Source organism: Stegostoma tigrinum, chromosome 23, assembly GCF_030684315.1.
Source record: "Stegostoma tigrinum isolate sSteTig4 chromosome 23, sSteTig4.hap1, whole genome shotgun sequence".
Taxonomy (NCBI): Eukaryota; Metazoa; Chordata; class Chondrichthyes; order Orectolobiformes; family Stegostomatidae; genus Stegostoma; species Stegostoma tigrinum.
The window spans coordinates 29,584,868-29,610,065 of NC_081376.1; the positions used below are offsets into that span (position 1 = coordinate 29,584,868).

A 25,198-nucleotide genomic window follows, 5' to 3' on the forward strand; every position below is an offset into this window, starting at 1 on the left:
TACTGTCTTTCAACATGACGGCACCCTACATTTTGGGATAGTATCGCTGAACTGTGATTTCAGAAAGGTTGTTCGCTACTGTTAGGGTTCTTCCAATTTCAGCTATGAAAGAACTGTTGTCACCCAGGATCACACAAGGCAATTCTACAAGTTTACCAATCAACAGACAGAGCTGCCATGATTTAATTCAGGGCTGGTACATCAATCGAAAGATGTGGCTTTCTCTCCAAGCTCATGGTATACCCAGATCCAAATCCCATCCTGAGACTAGGATCCACTGCAAGGTTCCATTGCTGGTGAGGAGGAGGGAGAAGTCTGTTCACTCCCCCTGCAATGTAACTGGCAACAGTATCAGAAAAATTATTGATTGGAGCTCAGGGACGAAAGGTGGAGAAACATGGGTGAGGAAGCATAAAACATCCTCTCAGGAATTACTAAAAAAAAAATTTGAACTTAAAGGAATTCTGTTGGACTTCAGATCTAACAACGTGGAATGAAATTATGAGATGTCTGAAAAACTCAGCAGGTCAGGAAGATCAACATTTGAGGACAGAAACAGATTTAACATTCACTGAACTGTTAATGATTTCCACAGATGCTTCCAGATCTGCTGAGCATTTTTCACATCTCAGGTTAATCCTAAGATCCTCTGTAAACATATCCATTGCAAATGAGTGGTAAAACAATTACAGATCAGAAAGGGGGCCTAAACATAGAGACAAGGGGCACGGCTGAGGTGTTAAATGAATAGTTTGCATCTGTTTTTACTTTTGAGGCAGATCCTATCTCGGCCATGATGACAAGAGGAAACTCAGTCACTAGAAAATCTGAAACTGATCAGGAGGCGGCGCTGGATACACTGTCAGTGTGTACATTTGATAAGGCAATGGGACTAGATGAGATGTGCACAAGGATAGTGAATGAATTGAAAGTGGAAAGAGCAGAGGCACAGTGAACTATCTTTCAATCTTCCTGGTTTTGGAAATGTTGCTGGAGTTGCACTTTTGTTCAAAAAAAGATGTAAAGATTTCACTCGCAATTACTGAACTTTGGTGGTGGGGAACCCTGTTAAGACAATTATTTGGGATGGGTAGAGTTAATAGTCACATGGGAAAATGTGGACTGATTCCAAAGAATCAGCATGCATTTGTTAAGGGAAAATCATGTCTGACTGAATGTGCCAGAGTTTTTTTGAAGGGGTAACAGAGAAGATTGATGAGAGGAATGTTGTTCTTGTGGTATATATAGACTTCAAAAGGACGTTTGATGCAATGCCACACAACAAACTTGTGAGAAATGTTGAAAGAAAAATACAAATAGTTAGAGAAACTTAGCAGGTCTGGCTGCATCTGTGGAGGGAAAGCAGAGTCAATTTTTCAGGTCCAGTGACCCTTCTTCATTTTCAGATTTCCAGCAATCACATTCTTTGTTTTATGTTTGTGAAGAAAGTTATAAGCCATGGAATAAAAGGGACAGTTGCAAAGTGAAAACAAAATTGTCTGTGGGGATAGGAAACAGAAAGTAAATGTTAATAGGTTTTCTTAAAAAAAAAAATCAGGCTTGACAAAGGTTTGCAAAGGAGTTCCCAAGGAATTGGTATTGCTCCCTGTTGGTGAATCAGCTTACCAGCTTCCCTTATTCAACCACGTCCTTTAAAATTGTGCAACAACACACCAGGAGTGGCAGTTCCTGCCTGATGCACAACCAGAACTTAAATATGGCGCCAGTGGCATAAATCCCCAAAGGTCCAGGCCTGGTAAGCATATACGCTGCTCCGGCAGGTGAGATAGCAAGAGAGTGAACCATGAGGCCAGGGTGCAGACATAATGAGCAGAGCAGAAGAGACTAACAGGTGATAACTCATTACAGCTCAAGACCGAACCCTCCAGGAAACTCCTCAAGATTGACAGCCAGCCAATTTTGGATAAAATTCAGCCTATTGTACAACACTGCCCAAAGAGAGAGCTAGTTGGAGCTAAGCAAAAAATAAAAACTTGTTTTGCCTTTTATCTGGATAAAGATAAAACGTAGATCTGTGAGACCATCAAGAAATTTGTTCCTGCATTCCCAGTGTAAAGTTCTGAATTCATGGTGCAGGCTTGTTTTAAATGAGCATTCCATTGTTCCCCATTTAAGGGAACAGGACAGGTTAGTGGCAAGGAGGCTGTTGTAGTACATGAGAAAGATCTGGATCAGTGATAGTAAGCAGGCCCTTGAAAGATTTACAGGCTCTACAGACGGTATAAAGATCTCCAGGAAGAGGCTTGTGCAAGAGCCAAGAGCTTAGAGATGCCAAGATGATGTCCTGCAGTCGAGAATTTTTTTTTCACACAGCTCTGCCTGTGGCTGTGAATGTTACCACTCAATCTGTTTACCATTGGCTGACTTATAGCAGCCATGAGGATTTTTATATTGGCTACATAAGTTGTAAATGCCACTATGACATGGCATGAACAGCATGCCTGTGCACGTGGAGGTGCACTATGTCACTCTTGAGTGACCAGGAGCAGTTGCCAGATTCATAGATGGCAGTGCTGGAAGTTCTAAGAAAATAGTTTCAGTGGAAATGGGGTGTTGTGATCCTCATGATAATCACTGTGCTGTTTTAGCAGCTTCACACCACAAATTAAAACTGCTTGCATGTCTATTACAATGCAAGAGACTTTGTGGGCAGCACGGTGGCTCAGTGGTCAGCACTGCTGCCTCACTGCACCAAAAGCCAGGGTCAATTCCAGCCTCAGGCGACTGTGCAGAGATTGTGCATTCTCCTTATGTCTGTATGGGCTTTGTCCAGGTGCTCTGGTTTCTGCCCAGTGTCCAAACATGTCCAGGTTAGGTGGTTTTGCCATGCTAAACTGTCCGTGGTGCGCAGGTTACGTGAATTAGCCATGGAAAGTGCAGAGTCATGGGGATAGGGTTTGTGTCTGGGTCTGGTTGGGATGCTGTTCAGAGGCTCGATGCAGGCTCAATGGGCAGATTGGTCTATTTATGCATCTTAGGGTTCTATGATTATATGATTCCTCTTCTAGCAGAAAACAGTCCCCTTGTTTTAATATGGGAACTGAGGTGTCATGAAGTTCCCCTCCCTGCTGGTTGGGCCTGGCACTATTCTTTTACCACACTTAGCCTGCAATCCAAGGTGGGATCCTTTTCTGTAACTGGGAGTCCATGTTTGGGGACTGTAGTTGCTTCAGACTCACCTCTCAGCACCTGCTGCTCCCCATCACCACTCCTCGCCCAAATACCAGGCACATAGCAGCAGCAGTCCCTAGCATGGCCTCAGGGCTCTGGGAAGGCTTCTTTCACAGACGGACTCCATCTCTGTCTTGTCCCAAACTCTCGCCGTACCTCAGTTGGGGTCATGCATTGCTGATGTTGTCACTGCACACAGAATGCGGTGAGGTCAGTGGCACAGGCGCAGATTCTTTTGCAGGATGTTGCTGTCCCTGTCTGCATACTGGTAGGGACCATATGACAATCACTTTATTTGACACCCATTTAGTGTGTTTGTGCATGTACTTGTTGAGTGGCTGACATCTTTCTTCCAACAATTAATGTTCAACCACAGTTTCATTACTGTATGCGGTTTCTGGCTTCTCCAAATACAGATGTTTCATGTTGGGCATGGAGACATCACAGCCAGTTGTTACTGTGAACCCCCTCAAGTTTTTTTTTAAATTGAAGGGGCTTCCATTTCCTGAATTTCAAATCATATCTGACCATTTGCACTTGAGTGATTTTCCATGACTCCCACTATCTCTTCTTCTTTCAACAACTCCCCCTGCTCCTCTCCCCCCCACCCGCCACTAACCTTCAAGTCTTCCTTCCCATACTCCAGTGTCACAACGATGCCACCTAGAAACTGGAGGAACAATCTCATATTCTGCCTTGGAAGTCTGTAACCCAATGGTCTCACAGCGTGTACTTTACTAGCTTCAAAATCTCCCCCCTCTCATCCCTGCCTCATTGACCTATCTTCTCTGCCACCTATCCGCTCCTCTCACCTCACTGACCAATCACCCCAAAATCTGGCTACACTCACCTTTACTAACTTCATCCCCACCTCCTTGGCCTGTCCGTCTTCTCTCCCACCCTATCCACTCCACTATCTACCTGCTATCACTGCCACCTCCTCTCTATTCATTTCAGAGCCCCCTTTCCCTCCCCCATTTCTGAAGAGAGGTCCTGACCTGAAATGGCAGCTTTCCTGTTGCTCTGATGCTGCCTGGCCTGCTGTGTTCCTCCAGCTCCACAATGTGTTATCTCAGACTCCAGCACCAGAGGTTCTTACTATCTCTGCTCCATTTTTCATTGTGTTCAATGTCAGATTCACTCCTTGTGAGATTTCCAGGACATGGTCTAGCTATAATGTATCTCCGCTTGCTACAGGCCCTATAAACAACGTCAAGGAGCACAGAGAACTTCAGCAGCAATACATCACAGGCTTTGCACCTATCCCTTCCAATGCAGAATCATAGAATCCCTACAACGTGGGAAGAGGCCATTCATCCTTCAAGTTCACACTGACCCTCTGAACAGCATCCATCCCAGACCCACCCCCTTTACCATTCTCCAGTAACCCTGCATTTATCATGTCTAACTCACCTAGACTGCACACTACAAACAATTTAGCATAGCCAATCCAACTAACCTGCACGTCTTCGGACCGGGGGTGGAAACTGGAGTACCCAGTGGAAACCCATGTAGACACAGGCAGAACATGCAAAACACCACACAGGCAGGCAGTTACCCGCGGCTGGAATTGAACCCAGGTCCTTGGCACTGTGAGGCAGCAGTGCTAATAGTAAGCCACCGTGGTGGCAAGTCTGTTTGCACACTTGTGCACTCAACAGTGATAGTAAAAGTTGTCTGACAGCGCTGGTCAAGATGTAGGCAAGCTTTAACTGATGCTACCAAGTGATGAGTTTGAATTGCCTGATGACACACATGCATCCAGTGGGTAAGAAAGTTAGCACTGGTTACCCACACAGAAATAATTTAAAACAGCAGGAAATAAGCAGTTGCTGTGCTTCTCATATTGCATCAAGCAGGTAATTGTGCAACATAATTCCTGCCCATTTGTTAGGGACTGTTCAATTTATTCCCTCGCATCTACTCGATATGGACCATTGTTTTGCCTCGTCTTTTCACTTGCTGTAAAGTTTGTAGTAATCCTTTTATTTTTGCTTTGCTTTCAGCGTAGCATTAAGCATATCTGAACGTTTTTAGACTGAACATGACACACACACACACACACACACACACACACACACACACACATATCCAGTGTTTGCTTACAGTGACAACCTTCGCTCAATTCTTCCCCAGAGCAATTGCAAACGGACAATACAATAATGTGGAATTTTGTGTCTTGATGCCTTATTGCTGTGATGTCATCAGTTGCTACTTCCTTGTTTTTAAACCAAAAAAAACCCATAAAAATGAAAGAAAATGTTCTGTCCATCAACAATAAAAGGTAATGAGGCTAGTATACTCCCTGCATCAACAAATAAAATAGATGTTGAATTCACTTCTACTCTGACCATGTGATACCCAAGCTGGATCAGCCATCTGTCGCTATTTGCCCTCATGTCCCATTGGCAAGAGGAAAACCAGGCTGAAAGCAGCAAACAGCAATACAATTGTTGGTTTGGGAGGGGAGGGGGAGCGGGGTTACAGGATGGCAGCAGGGTTAAGAACAGCTAATTGTCCACAATACAGAACTTGGAGATATTTATTATATTTACACTGGTATCAATAAATACCAATAACAATATCATTACAGTATATGTGTGTTCCAATCCTCAACTATGTAACAGACTCTGTTCCCCTTGATGTGACAAAAATCACATTAATTTAACCGTGATTTGAGCCAAACTTTGCAACGCACAGAAGTTTGCAAACAGCAATATTTACATTTGAAACTACCTGGACTGAGAAGTACAGCAAACATCTTGATTTATGTGTCAGTGATCCTATTGCTTCTTGCTTCAGCAAGCAGCAATCGCACAATAGTGTCATCATTTAAAATCCCAGATCCAGCAAAAAAGATAGGGTTAAGGTTAGTAAATAATTTTCTTACTCTGCTGTAGGGGTACAAAAAGAAAGTCTGAATTCTGATCTGCACCATATTAATATATGAAACAACTCACTATTTAAGCATTAGCAGGCAAATCTACTGTTTCTTTTCCTCAGGTACAATTTTCATAATTCTGAAAAATAATCCCCTTGAAAACAGGATTTTCTGACTAAATGTATTCTCACTTGCTTGGATCAGATTCTGCAATCACATGGTTGTGCAATGCCCAGTTTCTCTAATACAATCCTGCAGAGCGATTTTAAAATTTCTCCTAATGTGCAACCACACTTCCCCCACCCCAACCCACCCCACCCCCTGCTGCCAGTTCTTTTTACCTTTCACTCTCCTCAGCAGGTACGAGAAATCGTGAAAACTATTTGCCAATTTTGACACAACATTATTGCAGAGCAGAGCAAAGTGAACATGTATCACATCTGAATGTATTCTACACCACACACATCTAAAAACTTTAGTCTTGAACCAAGATCAATCTATTCTGAATTAGAATAAAGTGACAAAATTAAGATTTTCCATTATTCATAGTTTTAGAAATACAAATAGTTAGTGCAACACTAAAAGAATTTTAAAAATCACTCAGCACAATGATAATTTAAACATGTATTTTATGACTTTACATTTTTGACTTTTTTTAAACTAATGCAAAGCATACAAAATGTGGTTTATACAAACATATAATATTTTGTTATTGAGTTATGCCTCTATAGTTCTGCATCTATTTATAGTGCTATGGATTACCATATGTTCCTTAATTATTCATAGCAATGACATGTTAAACCTGCATGCTAAACACATCTATACAAGCACAATAAATCTGTAGCTATTTCAGTTTAATGTATTTTGTACAGATTAAACCACTGGACCTTTACCCTCATAAAATATAATTACTAAGCTTTTCTATTAGTATTTCTCACAAAATCTGATCAATAACATAAAAGTAGATAGAACTAATAAAAATATCATTATGCAAAACTATATGTACAGTATAAGCAGGAATAGTATAAAGCATAAGCAGTGGACTAACCTGAGCTGTTCTCTGGCTTGCATTACCACAAAATCCCAAGTATGATTGATCCTCTTGTGCAGTAGACTGTAACTGTCCTGTAGGAATTAAACATTTTTGAAAGGGATTTAAAACATTATTTTCTAAATCAAAGCCTGTTTGGATAGAAATGATGCATATGCAGTTGTGTACTGCTTTTGATTTAAATGAAACAGTCCTGGTATTGCTACCAGTGTGATCCTTTGTGAACATGTGCCCAATTACACCGTACAACTAGAATGCAAAGGGAGGTTACTCAACATTATGAGCACGTCCTTCTCTAGAGAGCTTAGGATAGGCTTGCAGCTTGTTTCCAGAAGATAAGGTTCCAGTTTAAAAAAGAGACAGGAATTCCCTAGAGCGATAAAACAGTTGGCAAAAGATGAAGTGACCTATTTTGTTTTATATGTAAACGCATTCTCATTACCATAATAACATAACAAAAAAATAGCCAGACAAATAAATTAAATTGTTATTTACGTTACTAGTAGAAATTCCAGGAGTCTATACTTCGCTCACACTTTAGTTTAATATTCAATTCAATTTTTGAATAAATATACTCAGAGGTAATTTTATAACCATTGTGTGGCTGGCACTGAACCTCCCCTCTGGGAGCTCAGATCGGAAATTCAAGCACATACTATACACAATTTCTTTTGTACCACGTGCCCAAATCTCTGAGATACACAACAGACAAGCAATGCTCATCGGAAAGTTACCTCTATTAATTCAGGTTTACACTAATCAGCAACGGCTCTATACTCTGTCAGGTAATAAATAAGATGTAGGCATTTCTGGTCATTACAGTCACACTGTAGCTCTCTGCTACATAATAACTGTACACTCTGATGGCTATTATCTATTGGATTGATGCTGATGGCCAGAACTGAACAAAAACTGCCAAATTCTAACATTTAGTTAGCAACAAATGTGCAACGATACTCTGAAAGTTAGTTGCACTGAGAGGTAATTCCAGGCAAACCTTTATTGAATATGCTGCCATACTCACTCCTTGGCGCCTCTTGTTAGAGGTGTGGATGTAAGGTGCAAGGCAAAGGAGTTTGAGAAGGTAGTTGGTAATAGAGAAGATACACTTTCCATGATAATGCTGATGGTGTGAGCATTTCTGGTAGAGCTGAGTGAGGCCCGTATCGGCCTGATGATGCAATGGTGAGCCAGTTATTCACCAGGTACATTCCTTTTGATAACTTGCAGACTTCAGCAAGTGGGGACCATTCCAATGAGACAGGGATGGAGAAGAATATAAACATTGTTTGGAGAGGAGGGTATTGAAAGTAATGTCATGCAAAGAAATACATTGTTATGAGGCAGAAGGAGGGTGTTTGGCCCATCATGCCTTTATCAGCTCTCTGAATGATCATAATGATTCAATGACTTCCTCCTGCCTTTTCCTCTAAAGCCTTATATTCATTTCCATGTAAATAATGATCTAATATCCTCCTGAATGCACCAACTGAACCTTCCTCCACCATATGTCCAGACAGTGTGTTCTAGGCTTTAATTACTTGCAGTGTTTTCTCACATCAATTTATTTCTTTTGAAGTGACCTAATATCAGAGCTCTCTTGTTCCCGGCCCTTTTATTAAAGTGGTTAGATTATCCCTGTCTACTCTATGCAACCACATTTTGATTTTGCTAACTTGTATTAAATCTCTCTTGGCCTTCCCCTTCCATGGAAATCACTCCCATTTTCTCCAATCTATCTTCATAAATGAAGCTTTTCATTCCTGGATAACAAAGTGTGGAGCTGGATGAACATAGCAGGCCAAGCAGCATCTCAGGAGCACAAAAGCTGACATTTTGAGCCTAGACCCTTTGGCCTGCTGTGTTCATCCAGCTCCACACTTTGTTATCTTGGATTCTCCAGCATCTGCAGTTCCCATTATCACATTTCATTCCTGGAATCATTTTCTTAAATCTCCCCTGTACTTTCTCCAAAGCATCCACAGATGTGTTTCTTCAGCTGCACACAATACTCACCAAGCATTTTATATAGGCCCAGCATATCCTCCTTTCTCCTGTACTCTGTGGCCCATGAATAAAGCCTAGGGCACTGTAGACTTTGTTAATTGCTCCTTCCACTTTTAGTGGCTTACATATTCAGGCCTCTCTATGCCTTCACACCTTCTACAGTAGCATTTTATATTATATTTTCGTGTTCCTTCTCTTAAAGTAAATCACCTCAAGTTCTCCGCATTGAACTTCATCTGTCACCTCTCTACACGCTCCACCAACATGTCAACATCCTTTACACTGTCCTTCTGACAGTTTACAATGCTTCTGAGTTTTGTAGCATCTGCAAATTTAGAAACTGTCTCCTGCACAAAGGAGTTATATCATTAACATATATCTAGAAAAGGAAAGAGCAATATACTGACCCCTGTGGAACTCCACTACAAACCGTGGCCCGACAAAGCAATGTCTCTTTACTCTATGAGCTCTAAGGTTGCCACACAACAGACTTGTGAGAAAGGTATCAAGCATCTTCTGGAAGTCCACATATACCACATCAACATCCCTGACCAACTCCCACAAATTAATTGAACACATTTTTCCCCTCAAGAAATCCTTGCTGGTTCTTGCTCATTAACTAACATTTTTCAATGTGACTATTTTATTCTGAATAATTGTTTCAGGAGGATTCTGCATCATAAAGTTATACTGACCAGTCTATAACTGCTGGGCTAATTCTTACAACCCTTTTTGAACAAGGCTGTTACATTTGCAATTTTTCAATCCTCTGACACTCTTCACTGATGTTAAAATGCGACAAAAACAAAACACAAGATCTATTATGTGACAGAGTGTCTACCCAATAGATCTAATTTTCCACGCAACCTACTGCAAAGTGTGGCTTTCCAAAATTTCAAAGTTGTGAACATCACGTCACAGAAGGAATTATCCCGAGAAAGATTTAACATAATTCTCATATCATGTTGGTTTTCCCTTTGAATTAGAATTCTTGTGAACTGTCCTCATGAAACAAAATGTGTCTTTTCTCAGCAATATTTCTTAAAGGTTAAAATACCAGAGAATAAAGAAGACTGGGAGTTTATTATCTGTGCCTCTAATTTCCACATTCATCTTTCCTTCAATATTTCTGGTTGCATCTCATTCATTCAGCATCTTATCAACTTTAAGCACTGACAGCCTATCCAACACCTTCTCCCTACCAATTTTAAAACAGTCCTAATGACTGAGTTTCCCTCTCTGTCGCCATGGTCTGGTCAGTATCTCCTTCCTTAGTAAAGATCAATGCAAAGTATTACACCTTAGCAATGTCTCTTGCCTCCATGTGTAAGTCCCATTTTTGAGCCCTAATCAGCCCTACAATTCACCTACCATCTGTTGCTGTGTGTGTACCTATAGAAAATGTTGGGATATTCATTTATATTAGTGGCTAGTCTTTTGTCATAACACTGAACACTATAGTGTTCTTCTTAACCAATACTGCCACCCTTCCCTTTCCTATTTTTTTTCTCTATACCTTCTAACCACAAATATTTAACACACAGTCCAGTCCTTCATTGAGTATGTCTCTGTCATATCCCTAGATAACTCACCAGTTGTGTTGACTGTAGTCTGTGAATTCACACACATACAGTGTAACCTGATCTCGTTAGACTCAATTTCTTTCTTACCTTCTGCAGTTCGAGCTTTTTTGACTTATTATTCTCTATTCTAATGTCATCTGCCTCTTCCAGTGTTTTGTGCATCCTAATATTACTCTCTGATATAATTTCCTAGTTCCCATACCCTTGCTGAACTTGCTTAGAGTCCCTCAACAAATAAACTAAAACTTAATCAAGGTAAAGGAAGATCCAATTAAACATATATTTTAAAAATATGTCAGTTCCATGATTTAACTCACAACAGGGCAGTCATGTTGCAAATAAATGTGATTGGAAGAAATGGCTAGGCTAATTAACATTAGATTGCTTTATCACTAATAGACCTCTGAGGTACATAATAAATATACAATTTAGGAGCTTAGAAGTGTGATACTCTTGCAATACTTTAAAAATAGTCTTAAAAATATAAAAAAAAGCTAACGTCTAGTGAGCTCAAAGGAAGCTGTTTCTCCCTCCTACAGGCTTGGAAAGCTTTTTCCTTTAATGTATATGTGCCTGACTGATCACACAGAATAGCTTTTAGATAAAGACAGCAGACTGTAACGCAATAGTTATATATTATGATTTTAGTGACCTAATTTCAGGGCAACATCTGTTAGCTGAACTCATTTCCATGTAAAATTGCCATTTAGAGCACAGCAGGTTAACGGTTTCTGCTTCAACTCAATAAACACTTATCTATAAGCAATATTTTGAATGATATTCATTTTTGATTTATTTTTCAAAATGTATCTAATTTTCCTGATTTATAACAGCTTCAATTATTTCACACGATTGGGATTTTTTGAATAGTTAACAAAATTGTGACAACCGCTATAGACATAGAAAAATCACAAATATTTAAGACAGATAAAATGCTGCTGTTCAAATTCAAGTTAAGGAAAATGTTTTCTTACCTTCTCGTAGTCAACTAAGTCTCCCTGCCTCCTTGTGCTCTTCTTAGTCAAATAAATAGCTAAGGACCAAAAGATTCACAAGATATAACGCAGTACCTTAGAGGATTGAAAGTGTTACTCTTCGCTGATGTTACATAGCACAAAAACAAAACATAAGATCTATTATATGTCAGAGTGTCTGCCCAATAGATCTAATTTTTCATACAACTTACTGCAAAGTGTGACTTTCCAAAACTTTCAACATTGTGAACATCACATCACAGAAGAAATTATCTTTAGAAAGATTTAACATAATTGTCATATAATGTTGGTTTCCCCTTTGAATTAGAATTCTTGTGAACTGTCATGAAACAAAGTGCATTTTTTCTCAGCAATATTTCTTAAATGTTAAAATGCCTTATTTTAATTGAGAAATACTTGACGATCAGAATATAACTTTTAGAAACTGAATGGACCTTGATTTTTCCAGTCAAATTTTATGTCGTATCCTAATCAATAAATGACATATATATCTATACATCTATCTTTGAAAAATGTTGCATGTTTAGACTTGAATCCTAAAATTTCTTTCCCCAAATCTCTTGTTGTTCAATGTCACCTTCTGTCCATTGAAAGCTTCTCCTTTACCTAAATGAAGAGTACTACATAAATGCAAGCCATTGTTGAAAGTGTACTTCAAAACTGTAACAAATAAACATTAGCTGAAAAATTAAGCTTTAAACTTCTGTTACAAATACATTTGTTACATTTAGTTACAAATTGAATGCATACTTACCATAATCAAGTTCTGTTGCTGGCCATTTATATGAAGTCCAGAAGTAAGGGGTCTAGAAAGATGGGAAAGGAAATAGGTTACTTATAATTTTAAAACTTTATTCATTCATAATATGAGGACTAAGCAGCATTTATTGCCCATCCCTAATTGTCCAGATGGCAGTTAAGTGTCAATCACATTGCTGTGGACTTGGAGTCACATTTAGGCCAGACCAGGTAAGGACTGCAGATTCTTTCCCTAAAGGGCATGAGTGAAACAGCTGGGTTTTTCCCCCAACAATCTGCCATGGGTTCGTGGTTATCATTAGACTCTTAATACCAGATATTTATTGAATTCAAATTCCAACATCTGTCATGGCAGGATTCAAACCCAGGTCCCAAGAACATTGCCTGGGTCTCTGGTTTAACAATCCAGCAGTAATACCATGAGGCCATCACCTCCCCCTAAACAAAACCTATAGTAATCTCATGGCATTTTAATACAGCTGGGTGTTTTCATATTTAGTTTCCTTCCTTTCTTTGTTTCCTTCCAAATGGCAATTTTGCTCGATAATGCCTGTGCCAGTATTTAATAACTTGTGGTGCCTTATCACATGTTTAGTGATGCCATACCTGAAAACCTGTGTTTGCTCTTAACATAGTTTGAAAAATAAATCAATTTGTATAAAGTTGGGTATTCCATTGGGTTTATCTGATATCTACAGCAACAGTGGTCAGGATACAAACTAATGGGCATTAGTTTTCTATTACACTACTACCCCTCAATTGGTACATAAATGTTAGGATACAAAAACATTTCTATATTGTATAATAAATCAACCTGATCCAATTACATAACTGTCCCATCCCTCTGGAGTCAGCACCACAGTGCTATTGTCCTGCTTCAAGTCATGGTCATACTTCAGTTAAACCAGGAAGCAGGTATTAAAATATTTAGTAGCTTTCTTACACAATTGACTATATTTCCAAATAATGGCAAGATCACCCCCATTCCATTTTATTTTCACAGAAGCATGGAATATATCCACTGTAGTTGTAAGAATATAAATAACAAGGAAGTTTTAGTGCATTATTATCGCGCAATGTGAATGGCTGTGCATATGAAAAGGTTTAGTGATTAAACATCACAGACTGCAATTTAATACACTAATACAATTGAAAGTAACATCGCAAGGAAGGCACAGATCATTTAACAATTTTTTTAACTAACAGAGACACAAACTAACAATCTCTATACGTATCAAAATTGCACGATTTCGGCAGCAGTTGGTTACCTTAAACACCGTAACAGTTAAATTTATAGCTTCAAATACAGCATTACATCTAGTGAGTGGACCTGTGTTATAGCATGCGTCTTGGTAAACAGTCACACGTACATATGGGAATTTCTTCAATTTATCATAGACAAATGAGTTCCAGCAAGCATTAACATTATTCGGTCATACTACAGAGAAATACTTTTTTTAAACTAACTCCTGGTTCCATTGGGTTACTGGCACAATGCCATGCAACACTTTCTTAACTAGTAAAACACAAAATGGTTGCTTTAACTATATAACTGTATTTTGGAATAATACTATCCTTTGGGAGCACCACCATTCACGAACTACAGAAGGAACTAGTGCTAATTTGGCGCTGTCGGTATTCCTCCGAGAAGTGGATTTTCGTGCAAAGACAGTCTGATCCATTCCAAAAATAACACAAATAAACAAGCTTCCGTGATGGCTGAGTGAATAAACACAATAACCAACGTAGTATTGAACTACATAGACAGAGGATACTCTGCTGAAACCGCTATGTGGTTGTGGGACTGAGGGGTGGGGGGGGGGGGGGGAGCATGAGAAAAGCAATATGAATTCATTATCTAAGCATCAAAACAATTCACTGATTTATTGTGTTTTGAATCATATTCTACACTTACAAATACTTTTGGAATTTTGATCTGTCATTTATTTTCAATGCTAGTCTGCACTGTCTACATATTATTGAAGTTGACGACTCAGTTTGGTGTTCTTATTTCCAAATCAAGTGAGCTGTCTAAAACAAATACGACAAAACATGTAAAATTGTGTGAGGTAATTTACTGGGGCTCACAGAGAGACAACTTCCATGAAACTCCCCAAAATCAGCACTTAGCAGATCTTTGGTAAAATGCAGCTCTAAGTCAATGTTTCTCCTCAATTAAACCTGACATTAATTAGCAAGGTTCTCTGGTCCCACTACCTTTACAAAGATTGTCTGAAGAACCTCCCATTTTTCTTCTGATCCATCACCCCAACACGGCAACTTTGCAAAGGTATTAACAGCAATGTCACAGAACCTTGCAGTACGCAGTCTCCCTGTCGTGCTATCATACACGTATCTTTCTTTTGCAGACATTCTTGTGCAAATGTTTCCAATTTCTGATCCAGGCAGAGTGCAACTCCTGTTTAAATGTTACATGTTAGGGCATGACCTTATGTTTTCCTATTGAGGCATCTAAATATTAAACAAAATGCTGCACTACACAACTATCATGAATAGTCAGTGGTGGAGTCGACTGGTATTCCAGAGGCTCAGGCCCATTATCGGATGACATGGGTTCAAGTCTCACCAGCACAGCTGGTGGAATTTAAGTTCTGGAATTCAAATCTCTTTCCAGTCGAGGTCACCATGATACTACTAATTGTTGTAAAACCCTACCTACTCACGAGTAACATGCAGAGAAGGAAATCTACGGTTTTAAGTGTGTCTCCACATCCACAGGTATGTGGTTGACTCTCAACTGTCCTTTAAAATAGCCCTTCAAGCCACTCAGCTCAAGAATAATTAGGCATGAGCAACTAATGTTGGCCTTACCAAGGATGCCCACATTCCATGAAAAAAATTAGAAGAAAATTTAGCAGACAACTTGAAGTTGGCACACTGACTGCATCAGAAACAATGAGTATGTATTAATCTAGCATTGTGATTCTGAATGTACATTTTGGAGATATATCCAGTTTAGTTAAAGATGCCAATTTTGAGCACCTGATGGTGAACATGTTGGAGAACCTGCAGGAAACTTTGGTTCTCATTCAGAAGAAGTTCAACTTAGCTGTCCCGAAACTTCGTTTCAATATGCCAAATGTGTAGGGAGATAATAAGCGTAAGAATAACAGGCTTGAAATAGTAGGGGATTTTAACTTTCCAAACATAGACCGGGACCACCAAAATGTTAAGAGCTTGGATAGGGAGGAATTTGTTAAATGTGTTCAGTCAAACTTTCTCAATCACTATATAGATGGCTCTACTACAGAAAGGGTAAAACCCGTCCTCCTCTTGGGAAATAAGGCAGGGCAAATGACTGAGGTGTTCATGGGAGAGCACTTTGGGACCAGGGACCATAATTCTATTAGTTTTAAAATAGCTATGGAAAAGGGTTAGCTAAGTCCATAAGTTAAAGTTCCAAACTGGGGCAAGGGCAATTTTGATGGTATCAGCCAGGAACTTCCAAAAGTTGATTGGGGAAGGCTGTTCACAGGTAAAAAGGGACATCTGGCAAGTGGAAGGCTTTCAAAAGCAAGTTAGTGAGTTCAGGACAAGCATGTTCCAGTTAGTATGAATGGCAAGGCTGGCAGGAGGAGGGAACGCTGGATGACAAGGGAAATTGAGGCTACGATCAAGGAAAAGAAGGAAGCATATGCATGGTATAGACAGCTGGGATCACTTGAATCTCTTGAGGAGTGTAGGGATCATAGAAATACATGTAAGAGGGAAATCAGGAGGGGGAGAAAAGGAGACCTGAGATAGCTTTCATTGATAGGGTTAAGAAGAATCCAAAGAAACTCTACCAGTATACTAAGGGCAAATGTATAGCTAGGGAGAGAATAGGGTCCCTTAAAGATCAATGAAGCCATTTTTGTGGGGAACCACAGGAGATGGGTGAGATCCAAAACGAATATTTCTCATCAGTATTTATTGTGATGAAAGGCATGGAAACTAGGGCATCTGGGGAAATAAACAGTGATGTCTTGAAAACAATCCACATTACAGAAGAGGAAGTGCTGCAGGTCTTAAAGTGCATAAAGGTAGGTAAATCCCTAGAACCTGATTCAAGTGTATTCCAGGATACTGTGGGAAGCTAGGGAAGAAATTGCCAGACCCTTAGCAGAGATATTTGTATCACTGGCGGCCACAGGCGAGGTGCCAGAAGGCTGGAGGGTGGTTAATGTTATGACATTATTTACAGAAGGCTGCAAGGAAAAGCCAGGGAATTATAGACTGGTGAGCCGGAGTTGTTGAAGGGGATTCTGAGGGACAGGATTTATATACATCTGGAAAGGCAAGGATGAATTAGGGATTGTCAACATGGCTTTGCGTGTGAGAAGTCTTGTCTCACAAATTTGGTTGAGGCATTTGAAGATCTGACTAAGACAACAGATGAAGGCAGGGTCACAGATGTTGTCTACATAGGCTTTAGCAAGGCCTTTGACAAGGCTCTACATGGTAGACTGGTTAGTAAGATCACACGGGATCCAGGGAGAGGTATCCATATGGGTTCAAAATTGGGTTTACAGTAGGAGACAAAGGGTACAGTAGAAGGCTGTTGTTTAGATTGAGGCCTGCGACCATTGGTGTACCACAAGAATAAGTGCTGGGTCCACCATTGTTCATCATTCATATAAACAAAGTGAATGAAAACATAGGAGGTATGGTTAATAAGTTTGTGGATGACACCAAAATTGATGGTATAGTGGACAATGAAGATGGATATCTAACAGCATGGTAGGATCGTATTCAGCATCCAGAGGAAAGAGTGGATTTGGGTACAGTCACAAATTTTAAAAGACGCTTGGAATAAGTACACAAATAAGAAATGTTTGAAGGAATGTGGGCCAAGTGCATGCAGGCGGGCTAGATTAGTTTGGATTATAGTTGACAGGAACTGGTCGGACTGAATGGTCTGTTTTTGTGTTGTATGAATCTATGACTCTATAATTGGGCCTTCAGACCGAAGAATTCAGATGGAGTTTAATTCTAGTAAATGTGAAATGTTGCATTCTGGTAAGGCAAACCAGGGCGGGACTTACATAGTTTATGACAGGGCCCTGGGAGTATTGTCAAACAGGGAGACCTAAGGGTGCAGGTACACAGTTCCTTGAAAGTGGCACCATAGCTGAGAAATGGGTGGTGAAGGTGGCATTTGGCATGCTTGCTTTCATTGGTCAGAAGATTTGTGTTTAGGAGATGGAATGCCATGTCACAGATTTGGTAGGGTCACATTTGGGGAGAACTGGATACAGTTCTAGTTGCCCTGCCATAGGAAGGATGTTATTAAATTTGAAAGAGTGCAAAAAAGAATTACAAGGATGTTACTCTGATTGGCAACTTATAAAGAGAGGCTGTATGGGCTGGGACTTCTTTCCCTGCAGGTAGGAGGCTAAGGGGTGACCTTATAGAGGTTTATGAAATCACAAGGGGCATGGATCAGGGACTAGCAAATGTCTTTTGCCCAAGATAGGGGAGTCCAAAACTAGAGGGCACCGGCTTAAGGTGAGAGGGGAAAGATTTAAAAGGGACCAGCGTGGCAACATTTTCACGCAGAGTGTGGGCCATATATGGAATGGGCTGCTGGAGGAAACTTTCAAGACTGGTACAGTTACAAAATTTAAAAGACATTTGGATAGATTCATAGTTAGGAAGGGTTTAAGGGAATATGGGCCAAATGCAGGCAAATGGGACCATTTCAGTTTAGGAAACTGGTCTGCATGGTTGAGTTGGGCCAAAGAGCTGGTCTCCATACTGTATGACTCCATGACTGTATTGTCAATGATATAATGCTTGAACCTGCAATTATTTGCATATTGCAGCAAGTCCTCATCTAAGCTAGTGATGAAGAACACCCTATCCAGGATATAGAAAGTGCATTTAGGGAAATGAACCTGTGGGATAGAGGTGACCTTCTGCGAATTGCTCACTTTACGGACAGTGCTCTTCACATGCACTGTGTTTCATCAGCTTGGTTGATTCTTCACTTCTGACTGTTTCTCTAATAAGGCAAGAATTCAAAATTGGCTGATATGGTAGGCAGTCAGAATAAGAGCAAAATACACCAAAAGTAAAGTGAAGTAAAAGGCAGCCTGAAAGCTCACAACAGTCTTGGAAATCCATTAATCAAAATAGCACATCAAACTAATGGTAGTGTGCCAGCAGCTACATGCCCTTTTAAATCTAGCTTTTAGTCATATCAGTCAGTTTATGAACCCAATCCCACAAGGCTTTATTCAGCAGGACTTTTATCCATCAATTTGTTAGCACTGTTTTGGACTCAGGCCAAGTATGCAATCAAGTGCTTGCAGGCTTTTGCAGCATTGAAAGTTTCTGTGATTTTAAACATCAATTTTAAATATCACCCAGAATGACCAGAGTACAAATGATATGTTTCAGTTATTTACATTTAGTTGTGATTGCCCAGTATGAAAATTCAAAGCAACATCACCAAACAGGCAGATTGAAATCACTTAAATTTCCTCCCCAGGTTATATGCAAAGAATTGGACAAATGATCAACTCAAATGTGTTCAAACGTTGATTGCTTTGTGTCTTTTACTTAAATATATTAGAACGATATGCAACTGAGAAGTAAATTCTGAATCTTAGAAATGGTTGCAGTTTCATACAAACATTACATTCACAGGCAAGTACTAATCCTCACTATTGTTAAGCTGTTCGGTTACAAAGAGTGACAGTTCCTCAGCACACTATGCTGCTTGTGACCCAAGTTAAGCTGAAGGCTGAGACTTTTTTTACTCTCAAGTCACGTGCCTGAAAGGCATACTGCCATAGAAGTGATAGACATAACATTTTCTGTATTTGACTGAACATTAATTTTGTTTAATAAATATTTACACATGTTGAAACTCTGTTTTTTATATTAAAGCAGATTAAAGCTGTGCTTTCTTTTTATCTAGAAGTCCATTGTTCTACAGCGGATTATTTTACGTAAAAACCAGAAAGCTTTCTGACATATATTGATGTATGTTCAATATCTGACAGGTAAAGGCAATGGCACAATTTTTCTTTTTGTAAAGTTATTAAGTTCACAAGGCCTTACCTGAAATCGATAAGGAGAATCATCGGCCTGGAGAACCAAGTTCTTTGGATCCTTTAGTGGGTAAATGTAGCCATACTTTACTAGTAGGTCACCAAGGTGAAGGGATTCTGCAGTACAGAAACAAAACGTCCCAATAAATGGCAACTCATTGGTGATACAAATGATTAGCCTAGAAATGCTCAAGACAATATAAATATACAACCACTGTGCTTTGGTATCAAACTCTGGACCTAACATTTAAGCAGAGGCAGAAACACTTTTATTTTAAATGAATCAATGTATTTGTTAAAATAGTATAAAAATGAATTTATGTGAATGGGTGAAAATTTGTATGATAACATTGAACACAATAAATTTCCAGATTTTCGTCTTAATTTCAGATTTTCCACGTCATTTCAGAATTTTTCTTAACAATTTAACTGAAAATACCACACTTATTTTGTGAATGCTTCATAAATGACAACTAATTACAACCAATTTTTATTTCAGCTTTTATTGACAGACTTCTCACTTATTAAGAAAAAAACATACATTTCCATTTTCCAAAAATAAAGACTGGAAAATTTTTCTGAGTATAACAGAATGCAGAAACTCAAAGCAACATTTGAAGAAAACAATTTTCTAATAAATCAAGGTGAAAGTGTGAGCCTGAAGTATAAAACTATAAACAGATATCATTCAAGGTAAAATAATATTAAAGTGAATTCTAATTTTGCCTGAACTTTGAGTAGGCAAGCTGGTGAAATGCATGGACAGGAGAGTTAAAATCAGACATAAAGCTCTGAATTATTTATCCTCATTGTGAAAATTCGAAATAGCAGAATTATTTATCCTCATTATGAAAATTGGAAATAGCGGAATTATTTATCCTCATTGTGAAAATTGGAAATAGCGGAATTAGAGAACAGGGAAAGACAGATCACACAGAATAATCTCATGCTGATATCAGCTCTCGATTAGGAGTCAGATGGACAGCATTCTTACCTCAACCTTCAATGGCTCAATATCAAATTAGTGAATGCAGAAAGAAATATAGGGAGATTGGAAGAGGAGTAGGAATTCAGCCCCTCAAACCTGTTCCACCATTCACTGAGATCATTGTTAATCTGCGGCGTAATTCAATATACCTACCTTTGGCCCATATCCTTTAATAACTTTGCTTAACAAAAATTTATTCACCTCAGATTTGAAACCAGCTTTATTGTTAAAGTGGAGATGATTTGAGCTGCAGACAGGAAAGAAAGCATTTAAAATAGAAATGGTTGTAAGGCCTTCAGGTCAAGCTCCTAGGTGCTCTGAAGTCTCATTAGTGGCCCTGGTCCAAGCAGTGGCCAGGAAAAGGGAACATAGCAACAGGATGAGGTCTTTCAGGCCTTGAGTTCAAATAGATATCGCTAATTAGGTTTTCCTTTTGGTAGGAAAATTACTTACATTCAAGTAACAGCACTATATCAGTAGGTGGGGGCTGTTAGGGTCAATGCAAGGACCTTAGCTTCAAAAACATGCAAAATTTGATGAGCTAAGACTCTCAAATATCATTTAATATAGTCCCTGCTCACACCGTCTCTTACCTCACTACTCAATACGCTCCTCTTCGACTTCTCTTCAAACGTCTATAGCCATTCACTACACCACACCACTTTTCTTCAACCTACTTCATTACTCTGTACTTTCCAATCTGAATGTTATTAGAAAATTTGCATCCTATGGTATCCATAATGTGGAGGTGCTGGTGTTGGACTGGGACAGACAAAAAGTCAGAAATCACACTACACCAGGTCATAGTCCAACAGGTTTATTTGGAATTAAACAAGCTTTCAGAGTGCAGCCACTTCATCAGGTGCAGTCCTGATGAAGGGAACGCACTCTGAAAGCTTGTGTAATTCCAAATAAACCTGTTGGACTATAACCTGGCGTTGTGTGATTTCTGACTTTAAACACTCCATAAGCCCTCTTCTCACACAATGAACACAATCAGTTCTTTGATACAGTTCCACCATTCTGTTAGATCAAGAATAACCTGTACCTTATCTGTATCTAGCTGCGTTGATGCCGTAACCGCAACACTTCTGGAAGCTATTGGCAATGTTGAAAAAGTTTGAGAATAATACTTAGATAATGCAAACAAGCACCAGAATCATACCCTACAGAAGAGGCCCCTTTGCCCATTGAGTCTGGATTTACAAAAAACGATCTACCCTACTGCCATTTTCCAACACTTGGCCAATAATATTACTTAAAAACTTTCTTTCATGGGATGTGGGTGCTGCTAGCAAGGCCAACATTTGTTGCCCATCCCTGACTGCACTTAAGATGGCGGTGATAAGCCCCGTTCTTGAGCCACTGGCAGTTCATGTGGTATCGGTAGAAGTCACAGTGTTGCTAGGGTGCACGTTCTGTGAGCTTGATACAGCAATAACAAAGCAACAGCAATAGAGACCAAGTTAAGATGATGAGAGACTTGGAGAAAATCTTGCAGATGATGGTGCACCCAGGCATCTGCTATCTTTGTCTTTCTAGGTGATGGAGGATGCATGGTGGGAGATATTATCAAAAGGAGGCTGGGTGAATTATTGCATCTTGCAGGTATAACACGCTGTTGCCACTGCGTATTAATCATGGAGGGAGGAAGTGTTTAAGGTGGTGGAAGGCAATGCTAATCAAGTGGGCTGCTTTGCCCTGGAAGGTGTCAAGCTGGATACAGAATTGGCTGGCCAACAGAAGACAGCGAGTGGTAGTAGAAGGAAAATATTCTGCCTGGAAGTCAGTGGTGAGTGGGGTTCCACAGGGCTCTGTCCTTGGGCCTCTACTGTTTGTAATTTTTATTAATGACTTGGACGAGGGAATTGAAGGATGGGTCAGCAAGTTTGCAGACGACACAAAGGTCGGAGGTGTCGTTGACAGTGTAGAGGGCTGTTGTAGGCTGCAGCGGGACATTGACAGGATGCAGAGATGGGCTGAGAGGTGGCAGATGGAGTTCAACCTGGATAAATGCGAGGTGATGCATTTTGGAAGGTCGAATTTGAAAGCTGAGTACAGGATTAAGGATAGGATTCTTGGCAGCGTGGAGGAACAGAGGGATCTTGGTGTGCAGATACATAGATCCCTTAAAATGGCCACCCAAGTGGACAGGGTTGTTAAGAAAGCATATGGTGTTTTGGCTTTCATTAACAGGGGGATTGAGTTTAAGAGTCGTGAGATCTTGTTGCAGCTCTATAAAACTTTGGTTAGACCGCACTTGGAATACTGCGTCCAGTTCTGGGCGCCCTATTATAGGAAAGATGTGGATGCTTTGGAGAGGGTTCAGAGGAGGTTTACCAGGATGCTGCCTGGACTGGAGGGCTTATCTTATGAAGAGAGGTTGACTGAGCTCGGTCTCTTTTCATTGGAGAAAAGGAGGAGGAGAGGGGACCTAATTGAGGTATACAAGATAATGAGAGGCATAGATAGAGTCGATAGCCAGAGACTATTTCCCAGGGCAGAAATGGCTAGCACGAGGGGTCATAGTTTTAAGCTGGTTGGTGGAAAGTATAGAGGGGATGTCAGAGGCAGGTTCTTTACGCAGAGAGTTGTGAGAGCATGGAATGCGTTGCCAGCAGCAGTTGTGGAAGCAAGGTCATTGGGGTCATTTAAGAGACTGCTGGACATGCATATGGTCACAGAAATTTGAGGGTGCATCCATGAGGATCAATGGTCGGCACAACATTGTGGGCTGAAGGGCCTGTTCTGTGCTGTACTGTTCTATGTTCTATGTTCTATGTTCTAAGCTTCTTTGGTGTTGTTGGAAATTCACTTGGGCAAGTGGCGAATTTTCAATCACACTCTTGACTTGTGTTTTGTAGGTGGTGGAGAGTGTATTGGGAGTCAGGAGGTGAGATGCTGGCTGTAGAACTCCCTGCCTTTGACCTGATCTTGTAGCCAAAACATTTTTGGTGTTTGGTGCAGTTCAGTTTCTAGTAAATGATAATCTCAAAGACACTGTTAATGGGGGATTCAGCAAAGGGAATACCATTGAATGTCAAAGTCAGACAATTAGATTCTTTCTTGTTGAAGATTATCTTTTTCTGGCACCCAAGTTCAACTTATATCTCTTAGACCAAGAAGGTTCCCAGTTCAGTATCACGTGAGGCAGATAAGCAGATGCTGATGTTCTATAATTATAGCTGTGGTTTCGTGGAACAAGTCTTTTGGCAGTGGTTACAGTTTGAGGAGTACCACTGAGTATCAAACATGGCTGACCAGGATGCTTTCCCATTCTCACTGTTTATCTGAAGCATATTGAAAGGATTTACGGGTTGAAAAATCAAAAGTTTAGTTCTTCTTCCATAGCCATCAAGTATTGGAATGGGAAACGCAAGCTTGTGGCCAAAAAGGTAAGGGTCTCCAGGTCTTGCTCCATGTGGGCACGACCGACATTAGAATCTGAAGAGTGCAAATGGAGTTAAATAATGAGCAATTAGCAAACACCCCAGAAATGACCTCATTTTGGAGGGAAGGTCCATGATGAAAGTAGCTAAAGATGACTGAATCCCTGAGGGACTCCTGCATCAATGTCTTCAGGCTAAGATGGCTGACCTCCAAACACAACCATGTTTCTTTGTGCTAGGTATGATTCTAACCAGTGGTGCATTTCCTAATGGCTTAAATTTTGCCAGGGCTCCTGGATGCCACACTCATTGAAATGCTGCCTTTATATCACCTCTCTTTTGATAAGCTTATTTGTTCACGTTTGGACCAATGGTTGCGTTAAGATCAACAGGTAGGTGGAGCTGCCAGAACCCAACCACAGTATAAATGAAGAGGTTCTTGCTGAATAAGATCTGTTTGATTGCACTGTCATGAACCTCTTTCATCGCTTTAGAATAGAATAGAATCCCTACAGTGTAGAAACATGCCCTTCGGCCCAACAAGTCCCCTCCAACCCTTGGAGCATCCCAACCAGAACAATCCCCCTATAACCTACATATCCCTGAACACTACAGGCAATTTTGCATAGCCAATCCACCTAGCCTGCACATTTTGGACTGTGGGAGGAAACCGGACAACCTGGTGGAAACCCACGCAGACACGGAGAGAATGTGCAAACTCCACACAGTTAGCCTGGAGGGTGGAATCAAACGGGGGTCCCTGGCGCTGTGAGGCAGCAGTGTTAACCCATGATCAAGAGAAGACTGACGAGTGGCATTTGGTTTGGTTGGGTTGGATTTTCAGGCTTTTCTTAGATAGGGCACACCTGGGCAATTGTCCAGAATACAGGGTACATGCCAGTATTAAGCTACATGGATCAGCTTGACCACTGAGCTAGTTTTGGAGTGTGTCTTCAATAACATTGATGAAATATTGCCAGGGCCCACAAGCTTTGCAGTAACCAATGCTTTCTGCTGTTCATTAACATCATGTGGAATTCATCAAAATGGTTGCAGTCTCGCATCAGTAATGCTGGAGATCTCAGGCGGAGATTGAGATGGATCATCCATTTAGCACCCCGTGGGAATGATTCCCCCATTCTCCCCTGCCCTCCATCCATGAGGAATGGTGCCAGGCCGAGTGAGAACGTCACTGCAGGCTCTCCTCCCTCGAAGCCTTTTGTGGTCTGCCCCCTCCCTGGCCTTGTATACACTGCATAAGGCCAGCAGCTGGTTCAGTTCGATGAATGAGCCTA

General features: G+C 40.3%; 1 protein-coding gene across 5 annotated transcripts in view; it reads right to left on the minus strand.

The window, feature by feature from the left end:
* Positions 1 to 25,198, minus strand: part of rgs11 (regulator of G protein signaling 11) — a 131,563-nt gene that overhangs the window by 74,973 nt on the left and 31,392 nt on the right. For all 5 annotated transcript variants that reach the window (XM_048551669.2, XM_048551665.2, XM_048551666.2 and 2 more), the window contains exons 4-7: positions 19,537 to 19,643; positions 12,464 to 12,515; positions 11,689 to 11,747; positions 7,122 to 7,198 (exon numbers count right to left, since the gene is read on the minus strand). In XM_048551669.2, the coding sequence (XP_048407626.1) occupies positions 7,122 to 7,198; positions 11,689 to 11,747; positions 12,464 to 12,515; positions 19,537 to 19,643 (295 nt within the window). The remainder of the gene's footprint in view (positions 1 to 7,121; positions 7,199 to 11,688; positions 11,748 to 12,463; positions 12,516 to 19,536; positions 19,644 to 25,198) is intronic.